The sequence below is a fragment of the Rousettus aegyptiacus genome, unplaced genomic scaffold (assembly GCF_014176215.1).
Source record: "Rousettus aegyptiacus isolate mRouAeg1 unplaced genomic scaffold, mRouAeg1.p scaffold_m13_p_1, whole genome shotgun sequence".
Classification (NCBI taxonomy): domain Eukaryota; kingdom Metazoa; phylum Chordata; class Mammalia; order Chiroptera; family Pteropodidae; genus Rousettus; species Rousettus aegyptiacus.
This window is the reverse complement of record NW_023416284.1, coordinates 165442270-165460691: the sequence shown is the minus strand read 5'-3', so window position 1 is coordinate 165460691 and position 18422 is coordinate 165442270. Positions and strand designations below refer to the sequence as shown.

The following is an 18422-nucleotide window of genomic DNA, read 5'->3' as shown; positions in this document are numbered from 1 at the left end:
ACCTAGCAGCATTCCGAGCACCCCTCCAGGCAGGGTTAGTGCCTCCCCTCCCCCGATAACACGGCTCACAGTGGCTGGTTAGGAATATTGTTAAATAACTGTGAAGGGAAATGTATTACCCTCCTTGGCTCCCAATCAACTGGTAATGAATGTCTTTGTGAAATCCTCTACTAAACAAGCAAACTACCTTACTAATATCACAATGACATACTAAATTTAAAAATCAAGATCCTACCTTCAAAGAGGAGAAATCTCCAAGATTTTATGTCAATTTCTGACCAATTGATAAAATCATAACTTTAATGAGGAAAAATTAACATGACTTTTTTCCCTATGCTACATCCATTTCATGGAATTTTAATGGATCTTAAAATGTTTTTAAAGAATTCTTGATGGCATTGAAAAAATTTTTTGATATCATTCTAAGTGAAAGTAATGTGTTACAAAATATTGCATACTATGTGACCTAATTTTCATTACATACACTCAGAAAAAAATAAACCAGATATTAAGATTTATTATCTCCAGGTGATCTGACTTTCATAGCCATCTGTCAAGAGTTAGAGAGTTCAGACTTTACCATTATCACTGGGTACATCATATCCTCTTTAGGCCTCAATCGCCTCATCTATAAAGAAGGGATATAATGAAACCTTCCACATAGTTCAAGTAACATGGCAGTGTGTATCAATCATTATATTTTCTAGGCTTTTAAGTTTTCTACAGAAAGAACATATTTCATAATATAAAAATATTTTCCACAAGTTTATCATTCGTGCATTCTCTTTCTAAATAACTTAAAACAAGTGTATTTCATATCATAATGCCAAAATTATACTTTTTTAGACTCCTATCTTGCACCACTCACAAAAATTAACTTGAAATGTATTCAAGACTTAAATTAAGACCTGAAAATATAAAACTTCTAGAAGAAAACGGAGGGAAAGCTCCTTGACATTGGCCTTGGCAATGATTTTTTGGATATGACAACAAAGCACAGACAACAAAAGGAAAAATAAACAAGTGAGACTATATAAAAGTAAAAATGGTCTTCATAGCAAAGAAAATAATCAACTAAATAAAAAGGCAATCTACAGAATGGGACAAATTATTTGTAAAGCACATATCTGATAGGGGTTAATATCCAAAATATATAAAAAAACATAAAACCTGATAGCAAAAAAAACTCCCAAATAATCCAATTAAAAAATGGGGTAAGAATCTAACGAGTTATTTTTCCAAAGAAGACATACAAATGCCTAACAGCTACATAAAAAGATGTTCAACATCACTAGTCATCAGGAAAATGCAAATCAAAAACTACAGTGAGATATTACCTCACACCTGTTTGACTAGCCATCATTAAAACACGAGAGATAAGTTTTGGCAAGGGAATGGACAAAAGGGAACCTTTTTGTATTGTTAGTGGGAAAGGAAATTGGTGTAGCCATTAAAGAAAACGTGATGGAGATTTCTCAAAAAATTGAAGAATGAAAAAGTAGAATTATGGCTGCCAAAGGCTGGAGGGTAGGGGAACAGGGAGATGTTGTTGGTCTAAAGGTACAAATTTTTCACTTACAAGATCACTAATTTCTGGGGATCTAATGGGCAGCATGGTGACAACAGTTAATAACACTGTATTATGTAGCTGAAATTTGCTAAGAGTGAATCTTAAGTGTTCTCATCACACACACACAATATTATAACTGTGAGATGATGAGTTTGTTAGCTTGATTGTGGTAATCATTTCACAATGTAGACATGTATCAAATCATCACATTGTAAACCTTAAATATGTGTAATTTTATAAGTCAATTATACTTCAATAAAGCTGGGGGGGAAAATGATACCTTTTTATATTTTGAAGTTACAGTCTGTCCCGTATTAAGAGCTCTATAGTTCTTTTTTCATAGACATCAAAAATCACTTTCAGCCATAAACGTAAGGAGATCACTCTCCTTAAGCAATTCATTTTGGTAATAAGCATCCGATACAGAACAAGGATATAAAATTTTATTTTCCCATAAACAGTAACTTTTCCCAGCAGTAATATGTTTGTGATGTTTCAATGACTAAATATCCCAATAGCTTCTACACTCCAAGCATTTTTTAAAAATAGGCCTTGGGTAAAAGCCGAAAAGATTGGTTTGGTTCCTTATTTGATGTCTGCTTTAAACACATTATAAACTCTGGATTTTTCTCCGCCAGCCTGAAGAGCCAGCTGAATAAGACCTACATTAATCTGCTACTCAGTAGCCTCTGGTCTGGCACTGTCTGCGGTGAAGACAAGACTTTCTCAGGAGAAAGTGAGTTTTAAAGGTTGAGTTTGTGACTGGGCACTAGCCACCCTTTAGCCTGGTTTAAACTGCCGTAGAACGCAGTCACCCTGAAGGCATTTTTATCTATAACAACACATTAGCAACAGGTTGCTTTCTTCCACTCAAGGTAATATCAAATCTATTACACAACCGCATGACCTTCCTAAATGAAACATGGGCTGGAAAAAAAACAAAAAAAAACAAAAAACAAATAAACCCAGTATTTTTTTTTTAATGCACTGAAGAGGAAAATCAGTAGCAGCCTGTTCTCTCAGGGGAATGATTAAAGACTGAAAAACCCAGGCAGTCAAAGCTGCTTGACAACAATCCAGGCAAGGGTATGAAAATGGGACCGCAAAGGACAGAGCTCTCTAAGCCAGGAGGGCTGTCGAGATTTTCCTTCTCGTGGGGGTCAACGTAAGACGGCCTGACGCTGTTCTCCGCGTTCACATCCATCCAAGATCACAAAGAGCAAGTGCAACACTGCCGTCTTGCACATGCCCGACACCCAAACAGAGACTGAGGAAGTCTGCAAAAGCACATACGTGCGTGCCCGCAAATCAGTGAAAACGAGATCCTGAAGTTTGATAAGGAGGGTCACATGGAAGAAAGGGAAATTTGCCCATAAATTCATCAGATAGTCAAGTATTTCAAACGCTACCACTGTTATTCTGCTACCGTTACTATTTTCATTGGTAAAACCCCACACTATAGACTCTTCTAGCTAAAGTAAGGTGTCTCTTCTTCTATAAGGTTTTTTAGGTCTTTTTTAAGGTCTTTTTCTACCCTAATATCCATGAGAAAGATCTCTAAACTGCAGAAAATGGAGTAATTGACTCTACCACCTAAACACTCTTCCAGCTGCACAGATGCCTTGTTACCAGGGTGACTCAACACACTATTCACATCACAGTGTTTTCCCCAATGTGTCAGAAGGCACCGAGGCACTCTCAGTTCTAGCTGGGGCGGGCAGGAACATGCTGAGTGGATCAAAATGACCAGGAACCCTGCTGCTGAAAGACAGAGTTGAATCGACCTGGGAAATGAATGTTCACACTCAAGTTTATGGACACTTACTCATCGCCACACTAGGTGGCCGTTCTCTCCTCCCTTGGGACACAGAGGGACCCAATATCCTGATGCAAGCTGTGTTCCACCCAGTCATCCCTGGAAAGCCAGAGCTATCCTTGTTGGGTTGCCAAGGCGCCTGGGCCTGCCCAATTGAAAGCTCATGGTGTCTAAGCATGATGGCTACACAAGGGGAGATCACAATGTCGTGGAAGGCAACGGGGTCTGGTAATGGAACTCTGGTCTGACTTGAAGATCGGGGTTTCATTTTGGCCAACAAATATAGAGTATAATCCTGGGCATGTTATTTAGCTCTCTCCGGAGCATACTTTCTATTCACAAGGCACTAGGAAGGTTCTGCCCTCCCTAGTCTTTTTCAAAAGGATGGGAAGGATAAACTGACCTGGGACATGAAAGAGCTTTGAAAGCAAACACTTTATAGAAATATGAGGGAGACACATTCAGAACAGCAGAGTCTAAGGAAACGAGCCTTCTTTTGTCCTGGCTCAGAGACTTGTATTCTCTAGAAGTCCGCTGTCTTACCTGCAAGACGGGAATCTCTCTACCACCTCTTCAAATGCTAATACCTCTGCTTTTTTGGAATATGTGGCTGGTCGTGTCAGCAGCCTTCCTCTTAGCAACTAGATCCTGAATTTGTTTTAAAAGCTGACAGTGTGGTCTGCCCCGAGTGGTAGATTAAGACTGGTCTGAGTCTTTCCCAACAATCCTGTTTCCTGCTTTTCCGAACTCCCTCGTAGCTCTGGAAGAACTTCTGCTTTCCGGATAAAAAGGACCAGACCTATCTAGGTGGCACCGGCCTTCTGCCTCCTGCCTTGGATGGGAATGTGATGACTGGCGCCGCAACAGCCATTGTGTGGTACGAAGAGTCAAAAATCATGGAAGGCCAACAGAATACTGGACATAATGGCCTACCCCTAGACGCTATTAACGATAAAATTAAGCCCCATCGGGTTTAAACCACTGTTAGTTAAGTTTTCCATTACTTACAACTGAATAACTGAATAATTTCATAACTTATTCTATCAAAGCCTATTTCTAGAGAAGCGCCAACATTCAAGTAATGACCTGCGTGCCTTCTGACACGAAACGTTTCTCAAAGGTGAAAGGGGAAATGAAGGAATAGGGACAACGGTAATTCCTAGTCTAACATATCTAAATGACAGGTATGCAGCAAATATGATGCAATAAAGACGTAGGCTATATTAGTTAAAAACAATTTTCTGTATTTGAACCTCTATCATAGATTAGCTGTGCGACTTTTATCACTCCAGCCTGTCTCCTTATTATTAAAATATAGATTAGATTAGCACCCATTGTAAAATTTAACAAAATAATGCATAAAGTCATTAGTAAAATTCCTGGCATAGACCAATGCTCCATAACTGGTACCCTTCAATTCTGTGGGCAGGCACCAGGGTCCTGGGCATAAGGATGAGGGCGTTTAGAGTGTGGGTGCGGGAGCATGCATATAAGCCAGTTATTTACAGCACTGAGACAAGGCCGCAATGCGTACCTGTGTGCCCTGGGTGCAGGAGAGAATGCTAAACCCCCACTCCCAGGAGCCTACATCTTATAAAAGCCACGGATGTCTCAGCTCTCCTCTCTTACTATTTTACAGGTGTTACCCAATACTCAATGTCTCAATGTAGAATTTCCTTATCTTTATCCTGCAGAAGAAATAAAAAGGACAACAATATGGCCAAACAGCACCCAGACAAGAGAGAAGGGTCCCACCACTAAATCTTCATGTTTGTTATAACTGCCACAGTCACCTGTGCTCTCCTCATTCCCTAGGGTCTCTGAAAGTCACATGGATTCCTTTAGGGAGCAAGTATGAGGGTGCTTTCAGCTGCAAGTGAAAGGAAATGCAACTCCTTATGTGGCTTAAACAAGGAGACAAGCTGGCTTCAGGCTTAGACAATTCAGCACTGCCATGACACAGACGAGAATCTAGGTTCTTTCCATTTTTCTGTTGATCCACTCTCTGTGTCAGCTTGATCTCCTGGATGGCTCCTCTCAAGGCTATGAAACAGCCCAAACCCTTCCAATTATTATTTGCTCGTGTTAAGTTTCACAGGAAGAACTTCACTTGCACAAGACTGAGAGAGCACCCCTCACATTCCACTCTGCTACATCTGACGTTGAGCCAATTCATGTCAGACCAGACAGTGGTGCCCGCGATGGGGCAGCCTCCCCAAAACACAGGGCTGATAACAAAGGTAGATCCTGATACCCAATCTGATCCTGCTGGGGGCAGGGGGTGTCTGGATGTTGAGTAGGAAACTGAGCTTTCTGTTCCAAAAGAAAATGATGGGTGGTCCAGATAATTTACAAATAACCCATAATTACCTCCTAAACTGAGAAAACGTCTGCATCTTTTCTGGTTAAAGACAACCAAAGCACTACTTTGAGGTAGGTAGCAGTATGTAGGAAATGCGGTGTCCTCCCCGACCCCCATACTCCATCAACAGCCACCCTAACAGCCTCATTGTGGACTGCTGTAGAAGAGGCCAGCTAAAGAAACATCTTGAGTCTAAGTAGAAATGGAAGAGGCATGCTGAGGGAACTGGAATCGAATGCTGCTCTCTTCTTTCAGATGCCAGTATTTATTTTAAAGAACATTGTAAAGTTTTCCAGATCTCGCCTGCTCAGGCAATTAGGTCTCTTTGTATTCTTAGGAATCAGAAATAACCCTACTTAAATACAGATTTTTACCTGCTCCTTTGTTCTCAGAACCTTGTTCTCTACCTAAAATCACACTTTGAATTCAGCACTGAAGGTAAAACACACACACACACACACACACACACACACACACACCCTTAATCATACTGCGAACAGACAAAACACTGAGCAATTTTATCAGTGATATTTCACTTTTGATTTGTTGCACATTCTGCAAATTGCCAGTCTTACTTGATAACTTATGTAATCTTCACAAGAACCCTAGTAAGAAGTACACTGTAGGGCGATTACAGGGCAATTTCCATTGCTAGGGGAATGGTAGAAGTATAAGTGACCCAAGTGACAGTTCCGCAGGCCTATGAGAAGGAAAGCAGAGAGTCACCTCCCTCCAAGGCATAACAGCTTGATTGCTATGCCATCCTAAAGGTTTGGGAGCCCAAGGCAAGGCCCAGAGAAGGGAGGAGGGCTGAGAGCAGTTCCTGTTCTCAGGTAAGAGGAAGACATGGTGACTAGTAAACAATCATTTGAAATTCTGGCACCTAAAATGGGAAAGGCATGATTCTCAAAGCATAGCCACCTGAGACCTTTTCAGAGAGTCCATGAAGTCAAACTATTTTCATTCTCAATCTCTCAGGAATATACACTGGTTTTCAAATATATACATATGTATGTATGTGTGTGTGTGTGTATCCACAATTATTTAAAAAGGCAATTAAAATTCCTCTCCCATTTTAAACCACTTATCTATATAAGCTAGATTTTCTTTACTTCAACCAAATCAGTAGACTGTAACGGATTAAACAGAGAAGCAACCTGAGAATCTAGCTGTTTTCTATTAAGTTTGGTATTAAAGACTTGCAAAAGAATGTAAAATTCTTCCAAGTATTTTCTTGAAAGTAGTTTTCATAAAAAAGTCATTTATATTAACATGCAATAGGCTTATGATTTTTAATAAATTAATGTTTTCTTAATTTCCATTTTAATGCTTAACATGATAACTATAACCCAGAATTTTTTAAAAAGTTCTTTGGGGTCCTCGATAATTTTTTAAAGTGTAAAATAGAGATGTCGACACTGAAGACTGAACATTCAGGATCTTGACATTTGAGGTAATCATCACGAACAAATATTTGTAAAGGTGTCCACAGTACTGCATGCTTGGGTTCACACACCTTAAACTAACAACCATTTCCTTTCGTAATCAAATATCCTATGGACTTTAAGTTATATCCATATTTTTACTATCTCCAAAACACGTGAGTGCCTCCCTCCCCTCTTTCAGCAAACACTATGTTACTGGTTTTGTTTTCCACATCCAGGTTTACTTCAGAGTTGGAGTTAAAATCCTCTATGGTAATAATACAGCGGTCCTGCCACAGCTCAACCCTGAGAGGCCTCTAAGTCCAGCTCCCTCCCTTGGCCCTTTGCCCCGCAAGCCACGCACAGCTGGACAGTTTCCCAGTTTCTTCTCTACCAACAGTTTCTGAAATAAGCATACAAAACCCCCTTTTGTCTTTAAAGAACTGTCTTCCCAGCGGGTAAATACAACAAACAAACAAACAACAACAACAAAAAAAACAGGGCTTACAAAATAAAGCAAGCAAATGGGGGAAGTTAGAGTTTCAGGACAGAAAAAGAAAATCTTTGAAATACAACAATCCTCTCTGGACTTCTTTCAGTTAAAAATTAGGCCAGGTTTGCTCCTCCTCAGGATATGGTTTCTTATCGATGCATTCCTTTAGTTTAGGCCTAAAAATGAGCCCTACACAAAATCTCTAATTCTGCAGGTTCGCTTACCTTAATAACCCTCCCTAAGGAAACCTTCTTAGCTGCAACTTGGCCTCTTCCCTCAGTCAATTCGGCAGAAGCTAGGAGAGCAGAGGGCTAGTTATTTAATTACATAATTACTCAGGCTTCCCCACTGGGTATTCACATCTGCTCTAGACTAGCATTTCTTTTACCTTAAGGTCTCCTTCTGCCTTTACAGAGAGGAAAAGTCAATTTAGGTCATTTCCTGGCAAAGTCATGTGTACACACTAATCTCAATAATAAATAAATAATAAATAAATCTCTGCTCATTTATGGCTCTCCCCTAAGTCTGAATATAGGACACATACTTCCCCACCCCCCTCCCCTTTTAAAAGCTCTGACTCCTTCGAAATTGCATTTAAAGTTATTTCAAGACAAGGTGATCGTATATATATTCCTACATTAGTAAGTTGCACTCATGATTGAGAAGTAGCTAAATATAGCAGCTTTCTCAAGAATTCTTTTCAACAATTGTGCTTCATTAGATAATTTATTGCATGCAATTTAGCTTTATATATCTCAGCCTTTCACATAAATTACAAATAAGGAAAACAAAACGAACTTCTGTGTTAAATCCACAGTGGGGATAGGTAAGGCTCCATAATGGGTTAAGAAGGTAAACTTGGGAGTCCGGCAGTCCTGACACTATCTGGGGTTGGCCTGAAGGTCTCTCAAAGCCCCAGTGCTGCCCCTGCCTCACAGAAGTGCTGCCAGGAATTGAGACCAGCATGAATAGCACCTGGGAGAATCCCTGGCACATAGTAAAAGTTTAAAAAATGTTAGATTATATTCTAATGTGTCCCAAATTTATTTGGGAATATGGAATCATAAGGCTATTTCAAAGCATTGTAATAACAGAGTACTGGACTGTGGAACAGGTAAAGGGATATCTCTTATATCAAATTCATCAGTCTTAACTTGAAAAAGATATACCAGGTATTGTGTGGTTACACAATACTACCAATTTATAAACAGTTCATCTACACATAAATGTACAGTAAAATAATAATACAATAAAAGTATGAAATATTTAACAAAGATGTTCAAAGCAACTAATTCTGATTGTTAGTCTTTGTACCATGCTTTCCCCAGTAGAAAAGTACTAAAGGATTTAAAAAAAAGAAATACCAATATCTCACCAAGCCACTTACATCACTGAATCGATGAGCTCAGATCCCTACCCATCTCTTGGAATCCATTTTCATAACCCATCAATATAAATAATATCTCAGAGGCATACTTTGAAATGAAAGCAGGAAATTTGGAGCTAAAGTGCCTGTAAGGCACAGTTTAATTATGAAAACCATGCACAGAATAACCAGCACAGCAAAAATCCTACTTTCATCCCATTCGAAAGAAATGAAGAGGCATGAGAAAGGAAATTCATGACTGGATTGTTATACTTTCTCAAAATGGAGTTATGTTTCCTCCTAACACTTCCCTTGAGGGCTAAGTGCTATAAAATAAAGACATCAACTACTTGTCATAAAGGAAGCACAAGTGGCCATAGCTGGTTATGGAACATTAATATCTTGCTCACATCACATAATATCACTCGAGCCCCTTATTCCTACATCCTAGCTTGAGCGGATTATGTACTTCTTTAACTGACTGCATTACTTAAAAGTGCTTTCAGGTCAGGGGATAGTAACAAGGAGAAGCTTTATAATTGAGAGCTATTTGTAGGTCGTCCTTATCAAAGGTAATTAGAACATTAGGTCTAGTTTGTGGGCTGGCAGATAACACAGAAGCAGCTGTTTGTAAGTTAGGAAATAGTATAGTATTATCACTTAAACTATGTTAAAAGGTGACAGGAATACTCTTTGTCTTCCGCAGCAGGAGGGAGAGGTAAAAGAGAAACTAGACCTTCAGGATACATCGATTTCTAACATGGATTTCAGCATCCCCACTACGAAAGGCTACTCCACATTCTCCCTGCAGACTGGTTTTTGTGGCCAGCACAGGAACATCATTCTGCTCACCTGTTTAGGGTAAGGCTGATCTCAGGAAGTTAGAATAGTTCAGGTGACTCCAGGGCAAGCCTTTGTTCACTTAAATGGTCCCCAATGACCTTAAGGCAAGGCTGACAATGTCTTCCCCCCTATTTCCTTTCATAGATCACTAAAAAACTCTCTACACTGAAAATGAGTCAGGCTAAGACTAACCAAAGTGTCTTAAACCTCTTATTCTTTTTCTTTTTCTTGTGGAGAACCAAAAGATCAACAGAGCCAAAACTGATCTGTGTGCCTCTGCAAAGAGAAGTCAGCTATGGTAGGGAGGAAAAGCAGAAATCAGCAAGAGACCTCAAGATAAATTTAAATCCAATAGAAGCACAGATGTTTGCAGATCACCTGGAATAACACAATGCCCCATTTGAAGTGCAGGCCTTGCACTTAGGCTGATATCCTCCATTCAGTTAGCAGGAGCTGAAGATAGGACCCAGGAGTTCTACACAGGCACCCTCTGCTTCTTCCTCTTAACAGTGGGAGGTAGCAAGGGGGAGCCCAACATTTCTCCATGACACACAAAAGGCAGAAATAACAAGGATGAGGTCAAAATGCCTGCCAAAAACTGCTATTGAGGTATTTGCCCATGTCCACTTAAAATCACATACAATCCTTCCCAGTTGATGTAGGTATAGTTATTTCTTCAATTAAAAAACAAAAAATTGGACATCCTGTAGAGGTTGCTCCAAGGTTCAAAGCACAGAAGTGAGGAATTAAAATAGATAACGAGCAGCAGAAAATAAGTTAAAAACCATACAAAAAAATGAGAAGCCATTATAGATGGTTTTCTCCAAGCATAAATGCTGACGACTATACTCCCACACTGCATGAAAGGTCAGAAGGTCCTCCAATCAAGACGAGGAGGAACATGTCAGCATCTGGGCTGAAATAAGTGTCTGGACCAGGCATGTAAAATGAAGCAGAGGGCCAGGCAGAGGCTCAGCTAGGGTTGGAACAGGAGGATGTTGGGGGACACATACAAAAATGAATGGAAAGAAAGGCTGCCGGAGACTTTCTGAGAACTAGAGTTGTCAGAAGAAAAGTAACTAACTAGGCTGAGGTCATCTCTGAAGAATCACGGAACAGGTTAGCAAAATGGCAGTCGGACCATGACCTTAAAAGGGCTGGGATTGTTCCCCAGGGACACTGAGAAATGCCAACAAGAGATTCTATGCCAAAGGCTACCTTTTAACAAGACACCCTGAAGATTCCCTTGACAGTTTTATCTCACCTGGATCAGTCCTGTTGTAAGTAAGTCACCTGGGCTAAGAGAAAGGTAAAATTCTGGATTGTAGAGAGATAGGGGTGGAGTTTTAGTTCTTTAGAACAGAAATGCTCAAAGTCAAATTCATGTTGGGGGTGGGATAGGGCTGGCAGCTTGCCCCTTCCAGGTGAGCCAAGGGCTTTTCATGCAAACCTAATGAGAACTGAAATCCTTGTCACAGAATATTAATTATGGTCCCCATAACTACCACTGACTCCCCACCCCTGGTCTAATACACATTAAGCTAGGCAGGGCTTTGGCTGAGTAGGTAGTGAGGGACTTAAGACTATACTAGCGGAGGTCAATCAATTGGGTATTGGGCTTCTGGATCTACTCTTTAGGACCTAGCCTCCCATTCAATATTCGAAGTTCTGTTATGAAAGCTGAGATTCCATTCTGGCATGGATCCCTCCAAATACTATGGTTTCCAAGGATCTAGAAAAGGAGGGCAGATTCCCTGGGATGTATGATGCAGAGTCTGGAGAAGCAGTTTCATCCCGCAAGCATTTATAAGGCACTGAACTTGAGGGTACAAAGATGAATAATTGATATGCATGAGCTCCCTGAGGATAGGGCCTCAGAACCCTTAACAACTGCCAACCTGATTGGTAAGTACTATGACCAGAATTATGTAAAGAGTATATAGTGAGGCTGCAAAGGAAAGAAGGATCGCTTCTACCAACTGTAGCTTAGTCTTCAAGGATAAGTGGTAACAAATATGCTTTATTTACACTTCTGAGATGGGCCCTCGAGGGAGGAGGGGCCAGGACTGGGAGCTGACTTCAGGAAAACCCTAGGACACGTAGGAGGGGGAATCCGGCAATGGAGACTTACCGAACGTGGCCTTGATCCTGGGAAGAAGCTGGTTTCCTTGATGGTGTATGTCACTTAGGTTCCAAATAAAGCAGGACAGAAACAAAGGCCCTAAGTGAAAAACAGTCTGTGGAATCTGGAGGAGGCAGAATAAGGTCTGGCTTGAGTGCGGATGGCCTCCGTGGCTGCGAGAACTTTCTGACAGGATGGGGGGGTGCTGGGCCAGAACCCGGGTTGAGGGAGTGAGGCACTGACATTAGGCACGAAATTTAAGGAAGTACCAAAAAACCCTGTCATCAAGATAAACCTCATGCGCCTCACTCAGGGAGAGAACCCCCTGGAAATCTGACAGGGAAGATGGAGCAGAAAGTCAGTCAGAGAACCAGGCAGCTCAGTTATGACATTCAAGGTGCTAAAAAGCCCTAGGGTCGCTAGGCCTTGGCACAGGGTAAAAAGCACCTTCCTTGCAGAGTGATACAGATTTATGTGAGGGTGTCCAGACCCACAGCCATCAGAATTTGGAGTTGTAAAGCCGCTGGAGAGGACAGCGGCAGTCCGTCCTGGCCTAGGTGCCAACAGAGCGACTGAGCACTCCCAACCAAGGCTTACAAGCAGAACACTATAGGAGTCCATTAGACAAGGAAGAGCATTTCCTGGGGATGTGCCGGTAGGTCAAGAATGATCAGGAAGAGGCACTGACTGCAAACGACAATAGTATGAAAGGTCCACAGAAGAGACATAAGCTCTTTTCCTTTTAACAAGTAAGGGTGGATAAAATTCAAGCTTTTCAACATTCCAGAGAGAAGAATGATCAGGCAGATCTAATCATCATTACCAAGCCATCACAAGGACACCGTGGCATGGAAGGGGACGGCCAATGTATAAACTTGCAAGAAGCTAAACATTATAAAGTTGTGGTACCTCTAGGTGGGCTTAAACCAGGTGCTGGTGACAGCCTCACAAAATGCAGAAATCAGCCCTGAATAGTCATTACAAAAACCACAACAGCCCTGAAAATTCCATAAATGGCCAAATAATTTTGGTTATATCACTTGATTTTCAAAACCACAGAGAAAAAATGGGGAGGTGCAGGTGGTGAGAGGGTAGAGAAGTATGTCAGAGAATATGAACCATTTCATGCTATTGACTTCTTCATCAGTAGCTCCCAGGTCTCATTTATTTCTTGGTCAGAAAACTAGTGGCTAACAACAATGGACTTAGTGGCTGAGTGGTAACTTGACTTGGATGAGATATGTTACCAAGTCTGTGACTATTATGGAACATCCAAAGTTGCCCTTTGCTTATAAAACAAGGAGGATATGGAAATGGTACCCCCGATCTAAGAGCCTGAGCTATTGATGGCCCCTTTCTAGAATGTAGGGACATCATGATGGCCCACTAATTCACAGGTTTTATTCAATCCTGTGAAGGTGTGTAAGATCTAAAGTTTAAGAAGAAAAGAGAAAAGAGAAGCAAAAACAGTAAGGGTGCAGGTTTCTCATAGAGGAAGGTTAAGGACTGTTAAAACTCACTGCCAAAACCTAAGGCAAGATTAAGGGCAGGAAGGTGGAAAGATCTTCACACAACCACACACTAACGCATTAAGGAAGCATTCCGTAGGACAGGTTCCCTGGCCCTTCCTCCAGCCCTGACACTGACTCTCGCTGGGCACATGGCAGTTACTAAAGCAGTCACTGCATCAACGCAGAGAGTGGGCAATTACTAACAAAAGAGCCGGGGGCAGAAAGAAGCAATGCTTGACCAGTCTTTAATTCCTCTAAAATGTTTTATCATGGCTTTCTCCCCTACAATGCCCTATGTGTGAATGAATCCAGTCACTAAAATCATTCATGTGACATCTGGACCTCAGTTTGTAGAAGACCTCCAAACAATCAATGACGAAAGAAAAAAAAAAAGACACTATAACCATAAGTTTCTCAAAGTCTCAACTTTCTTCTGATTTGAGTCGTTACTAACAAACATAAGTAATCAAAACAATATTGGTAATTATTTATCAGATTGTTAATCTACTTAACATGGAAGACAGTCAATCAATGGAAAAAATAAATAGAAACAATGCAGTGGAAGTATTTGTAATTTGAATTATTCCCTATAGCCCTTTCCAGAACCTGCAACAACAAAAAAATCTGAAAATAATCACTTCCAGGTGCTAACAGAAATGGAAACAATCTGAATACAAGTAGTTTATAAATCCGGCTTATTTCTCAGATACTAAATATAATTGATGAAAAATGGTTAAAAGAATTAACATATCCCAGTTCTTTCTCATGCAACTACATCTTCTGGGACAGGTGCTCAAACAATAAGAAGACGGCAAGTTAAACATAATGAGTGGACAGAGTAAGTGCTCTCTGAGTTTAAAGTGTCTGGGTGATGAAGCCAAGGGTTAAAGGAAGACTGATCCACAACAAAGGGGAAAAAGCCCATTATAGTGTATCTCTCATTATATTACTTCCCTGATAATAAAGTGAAATAGTAAATCAAAGCATTATTGATTCAATGACTCTGTATTCTAATCATCGCTTATTAGTATACCAAGGGAGAGGCTTTAAAAGGCTCCCAACTATTGCAAATTATGGTCAAGCTGAAACCCTCATATGGATAAAATCCTACAATAAATTTACATGGGCTGCCTCATAACAGTGTTTCTCAGCTTCATTCTCCCTCAGAATATAAAATCTCTGCGTGCAAGGCTCACATCTGCTATATCTCGTTTATATGGTTCCATTATCTGTACAAGAATGTTGGACAGACCTCACGGCATATCTGGAATACAATAACGCACATTCCTTTGTATACAAAGATGACATCATCAGCTCTTTATCGTAGAATAAGAATTCTGAATTTTATTTCTAAAATGGCGAAGATATGTAAAGACACCTACATGTATTCATCCACAGTTCCTCATCCAGCATCTTAGCCACCAATTTTGTGACTATCCCCTATGGATTAATCAAGAGGGCTGTCTGTCTCTACGATAAATCTCAAGGCCATGGATGAAAGTTAAGCTAAATGGCTAAACACATGTCCTGTATTCTTTCCAAGTCGTCTGGCCACACGCACACCGAGAACTGGAAAATACCAGCTGTCGTTTGAAGAATATTCCCAACCCATGGACCAGGAGCTTCTACTGGCACCACACTAAGGCAGACCTTTTATCACAGACCCAGGATCACACACAGCCTCGACGTAGGTTCGATAACCCTGTGGACTGGAAAACAACCTATCGAGCAGTGTCATCATACAGCCACCAAGAAAATTTTAAAGCTCTGTTTTTCACACATTTTAAATTGACATTTAAATTTTTCATTACAATTAATTAATTGCAAAGGCAACAATTTTGTAATACTGGAATTATTAAAAATTTAATTAAAACTTTGCTCACTTAAATGTATCTAATGAAATCTAAATACCTCACCAATTTGAAAATTACCGTCATCCATCAAAAAATATAAGAAGAAACTCTCCTTTAACAGCAAAGAAAAGGCTGCACTGTTCTCTTTTCTCCTTGAACTTGCATTCCCATTGTACTTCCTCATGGAATTTTTCTCTCCATATTATATGTTTTAATGCTTGAGAAGCTCTTATTAATCTTATAAATCTGTAAGAAATGAGTCTTAAAAATGTTCCTGTAACCACAAAGCTTAAAATTGTTCAATTTTCTTCTGGTTTGAGCTCTGATGACTAATGTAATTCACATAACTGCTCCAAACAATATTAATAATTACTTATAAGAATGTTAATGTAGTTAACACAGAAAGTACAATTTTATTAGAAATGCATTTCTAATGAAATGTGTAGAGCCAGTTTATTGTTCTCCTCAATTAGTTTACATACCTATGGATGAATATTCCCTATTCCTATAATAAGGTGGGGTTTACCATTAATTCCATACGTTTTTCTTTCACTTTTATAGATATAAGCAGTAAGAAACCTTGTTTATTTATGTCAATAAGAGAATGCAGGAAACTTATCAAAAAATATTTTTGTCGATCATCTTATAACCAGATTAAGTTCTCCTTCAATTTTGCTGAAAGCGAGGAAGTAAAAACTAACTTGCAAAAGCAATTAGGAAGCGAATAGGTTTTAAGTAAGGTTATTTATAGAAGTTGGGGCCCAGGAAATCGTATCCCTTAAACTATCCATGCCTTTGTCTCTCTTGAAGAGTCTTCACATTCTCCTGTGTGCCTGGACAGTCCAGTTGGCACTGCCCCCTTCTAGAAAAGAATGTGGCTGCCAGACATTCTGTACATTTAGAAGCGTTATGCACATAGAAGTACTCTTGATTTGATTAACACATGAATTCCCTTACGATATATCAGCCTGGAGCGGATACAACACGAGAAGTAATAAATTTTTTTAAAAGACAGAAACATAATTCTTGTTCAATCTACTTGAAAAGAGAAAATACATAATAAATCATAGTGCCCTGACAGAATAAAAATTATACTCAACAAAAGACTGTAAATTCAATATTTTTAATGCTCTCAAAGAAAATCTGGAAACAATCCAAATGTCTAATAATAAGAAGCTACTACACAAATTATGTTGCAGCAGCCATATAACAAAGAATCTGAAATATTTTTATTTGAAGAACATATATTGAAATTAGAAAATGTTCTTCATGTGGTGTTGACTAAAAAGACAAGCAGGAAACAAACTTTGTAAATAAAATTTCACTTTGTAAATAAAATAAAATACGTGTGTGGAAAAAAAAAGCCTGTTAAGAAAATCTGTTAAACTGGTTTCAGTGGTTTTCCTTAGCTGGTGTAATTATGAACTATTTATTTGTTCTTTCCAAATTTTCCACAAAGGTCACGTACTTCTCTCATGCCAAGGGGTAATAAAAGGCCGGGGGAAGTGTGACAGGTGAGGAAACAGGTTCACTGGCTCAGAGCTGCTGTACGTGGCTGCAGAGTGTGTAAGATGGTGTCCAGCCATGGGGCCGGCGAGAGCTTGGATCTACCCCACATGGTGTGGGGCTGCACTCCCCCAGAGGGGGCCCCATTTCCTAATCCACAGAAGAAACTGTCCATCGTCCACATCCCCACTTAGGTTATAGTCATTTCTCTTCTTGACCATCATCCCTTCACCCCTGACTTCCACAGTGGTTCCTTTGGCTCACTGACTTCACTCACTCCAGAGACAGGTGGAAATCAAAGCACTCAGGTGCCCATCATGCCAAGATCATAAAACACCCCCAGTTCATGAATGCAAAAGAGCTGTCAGTTAGCAAGTATCCTGCTAGAAACCAACAGAGCTACCCGGGCTCCAGGAAAACAAAGGGGGCAGTTTCTACTTCCCCTGCATGACACAACTCCATCTTCCTTACCTCAGCAAGTGTGGAGGGATCTTGGCAATGGTGTCAACACCACCCAGGGTTTCTGCCGAAGGAAAATGACATAATTAAAAATAAGCATGTACAAAATGAGAATCTGCTTTGCATTTACTGTTAGTTTCTTTTTCCCCCAGAAATTTTGATAATTATAAAGCAGTCAATTCTCAATTATCTGCACACAAATCATTCATACTTAAAAATTCTTCTCTCTTGATAGCCCAGAGACTTCCCAAGGAAGGTTAAAAATTAAGACCTATTTCCCCATAGAAACACAGACTAAATAGTTAAATTCCTAACCTGAACCAGAATGCCAATTTAATCTAGCCACAACTGACTAAAACACTATATCTTTGCAATAAAAATAGAGAAAGTTATTTCCTTGAAACTATAGCTTCAATACTTTAAACAATAACTTACATGTGAGAGACTCTGAAGATCACAAATCACTTTAGGCAACATCTCATGATTCCTGCACACATTTACGACACGGTAGATAAAACTTTTTAAAACGCACTATAGTTATGGATACTGATTGGGAGGCTCACTCCCCAAATTTCATTAAGTCAACCTGGATGTTCAAAACTTTACCACTGCTGTGGATTACTCACACTATTGCCGCCTCCAATTGTAGAGATAATGAAAAGGTCACTATTCTCTTCCAAGAAAAACCCAAAACAAAAAACTGTTCTATTTTGGTAGCTCCAACTTGTGTCTAGTTTTTCAGCTCAAATTGTGTTGACTCTTGCTTAGTTACAAAGCCCTGTCAATTTGAGCCATTTCCATTGGGGAAGAAGAAAAATCTCTCCATGCTCTAAGACAGCGGAGGAAACAGAGGACCCTAAATGTATCTGAGACTCTGGAGTAACGACAGGTCAAAACATGACAGGATCTGGGCCTGTTGTGGCCAATGACACAAAACACTGGTGTAAGCAAGGCAATCTGCAAAATAGAAAGATGGGATCAGTTGGGTCATTGGTGCTGTGGCCACAAGGCCAAGGGAGGAAGTGAAGGACTGAGATTAGTCCTTATGATGAGACAGGATAACAAGAAAACAAAGTCCTGAGCTTCAGGGGCAAGGA

General features: G+C 40.0%; 1 protein-coding gene across 2 annotated transcripts in view; it reads right to left on the bottom strand.

Annotated features, from left to right (window-relative positions):
• The window catches only part of ARFGEF3 (ARFGEF family member 3), a 145322-nt gene that overhangs the window by 122186 nt on the left and 4714 nt on the right, over nucleotides 1-18422 (bottom strand). For both annotated transcript variants that reach the window (XM_016132679.2, XM_016132680.2), the window contains exon 2: nucleotides 17338-17389. In XM_016132679.2, coding sequence (XP_015988165.2) covers nucleotides 17338-17389 — 52 coding nt within the window. The remainder of the gene's footprint in view (nucleotides 1-17337; nucleotides 17390-18422) is intronic.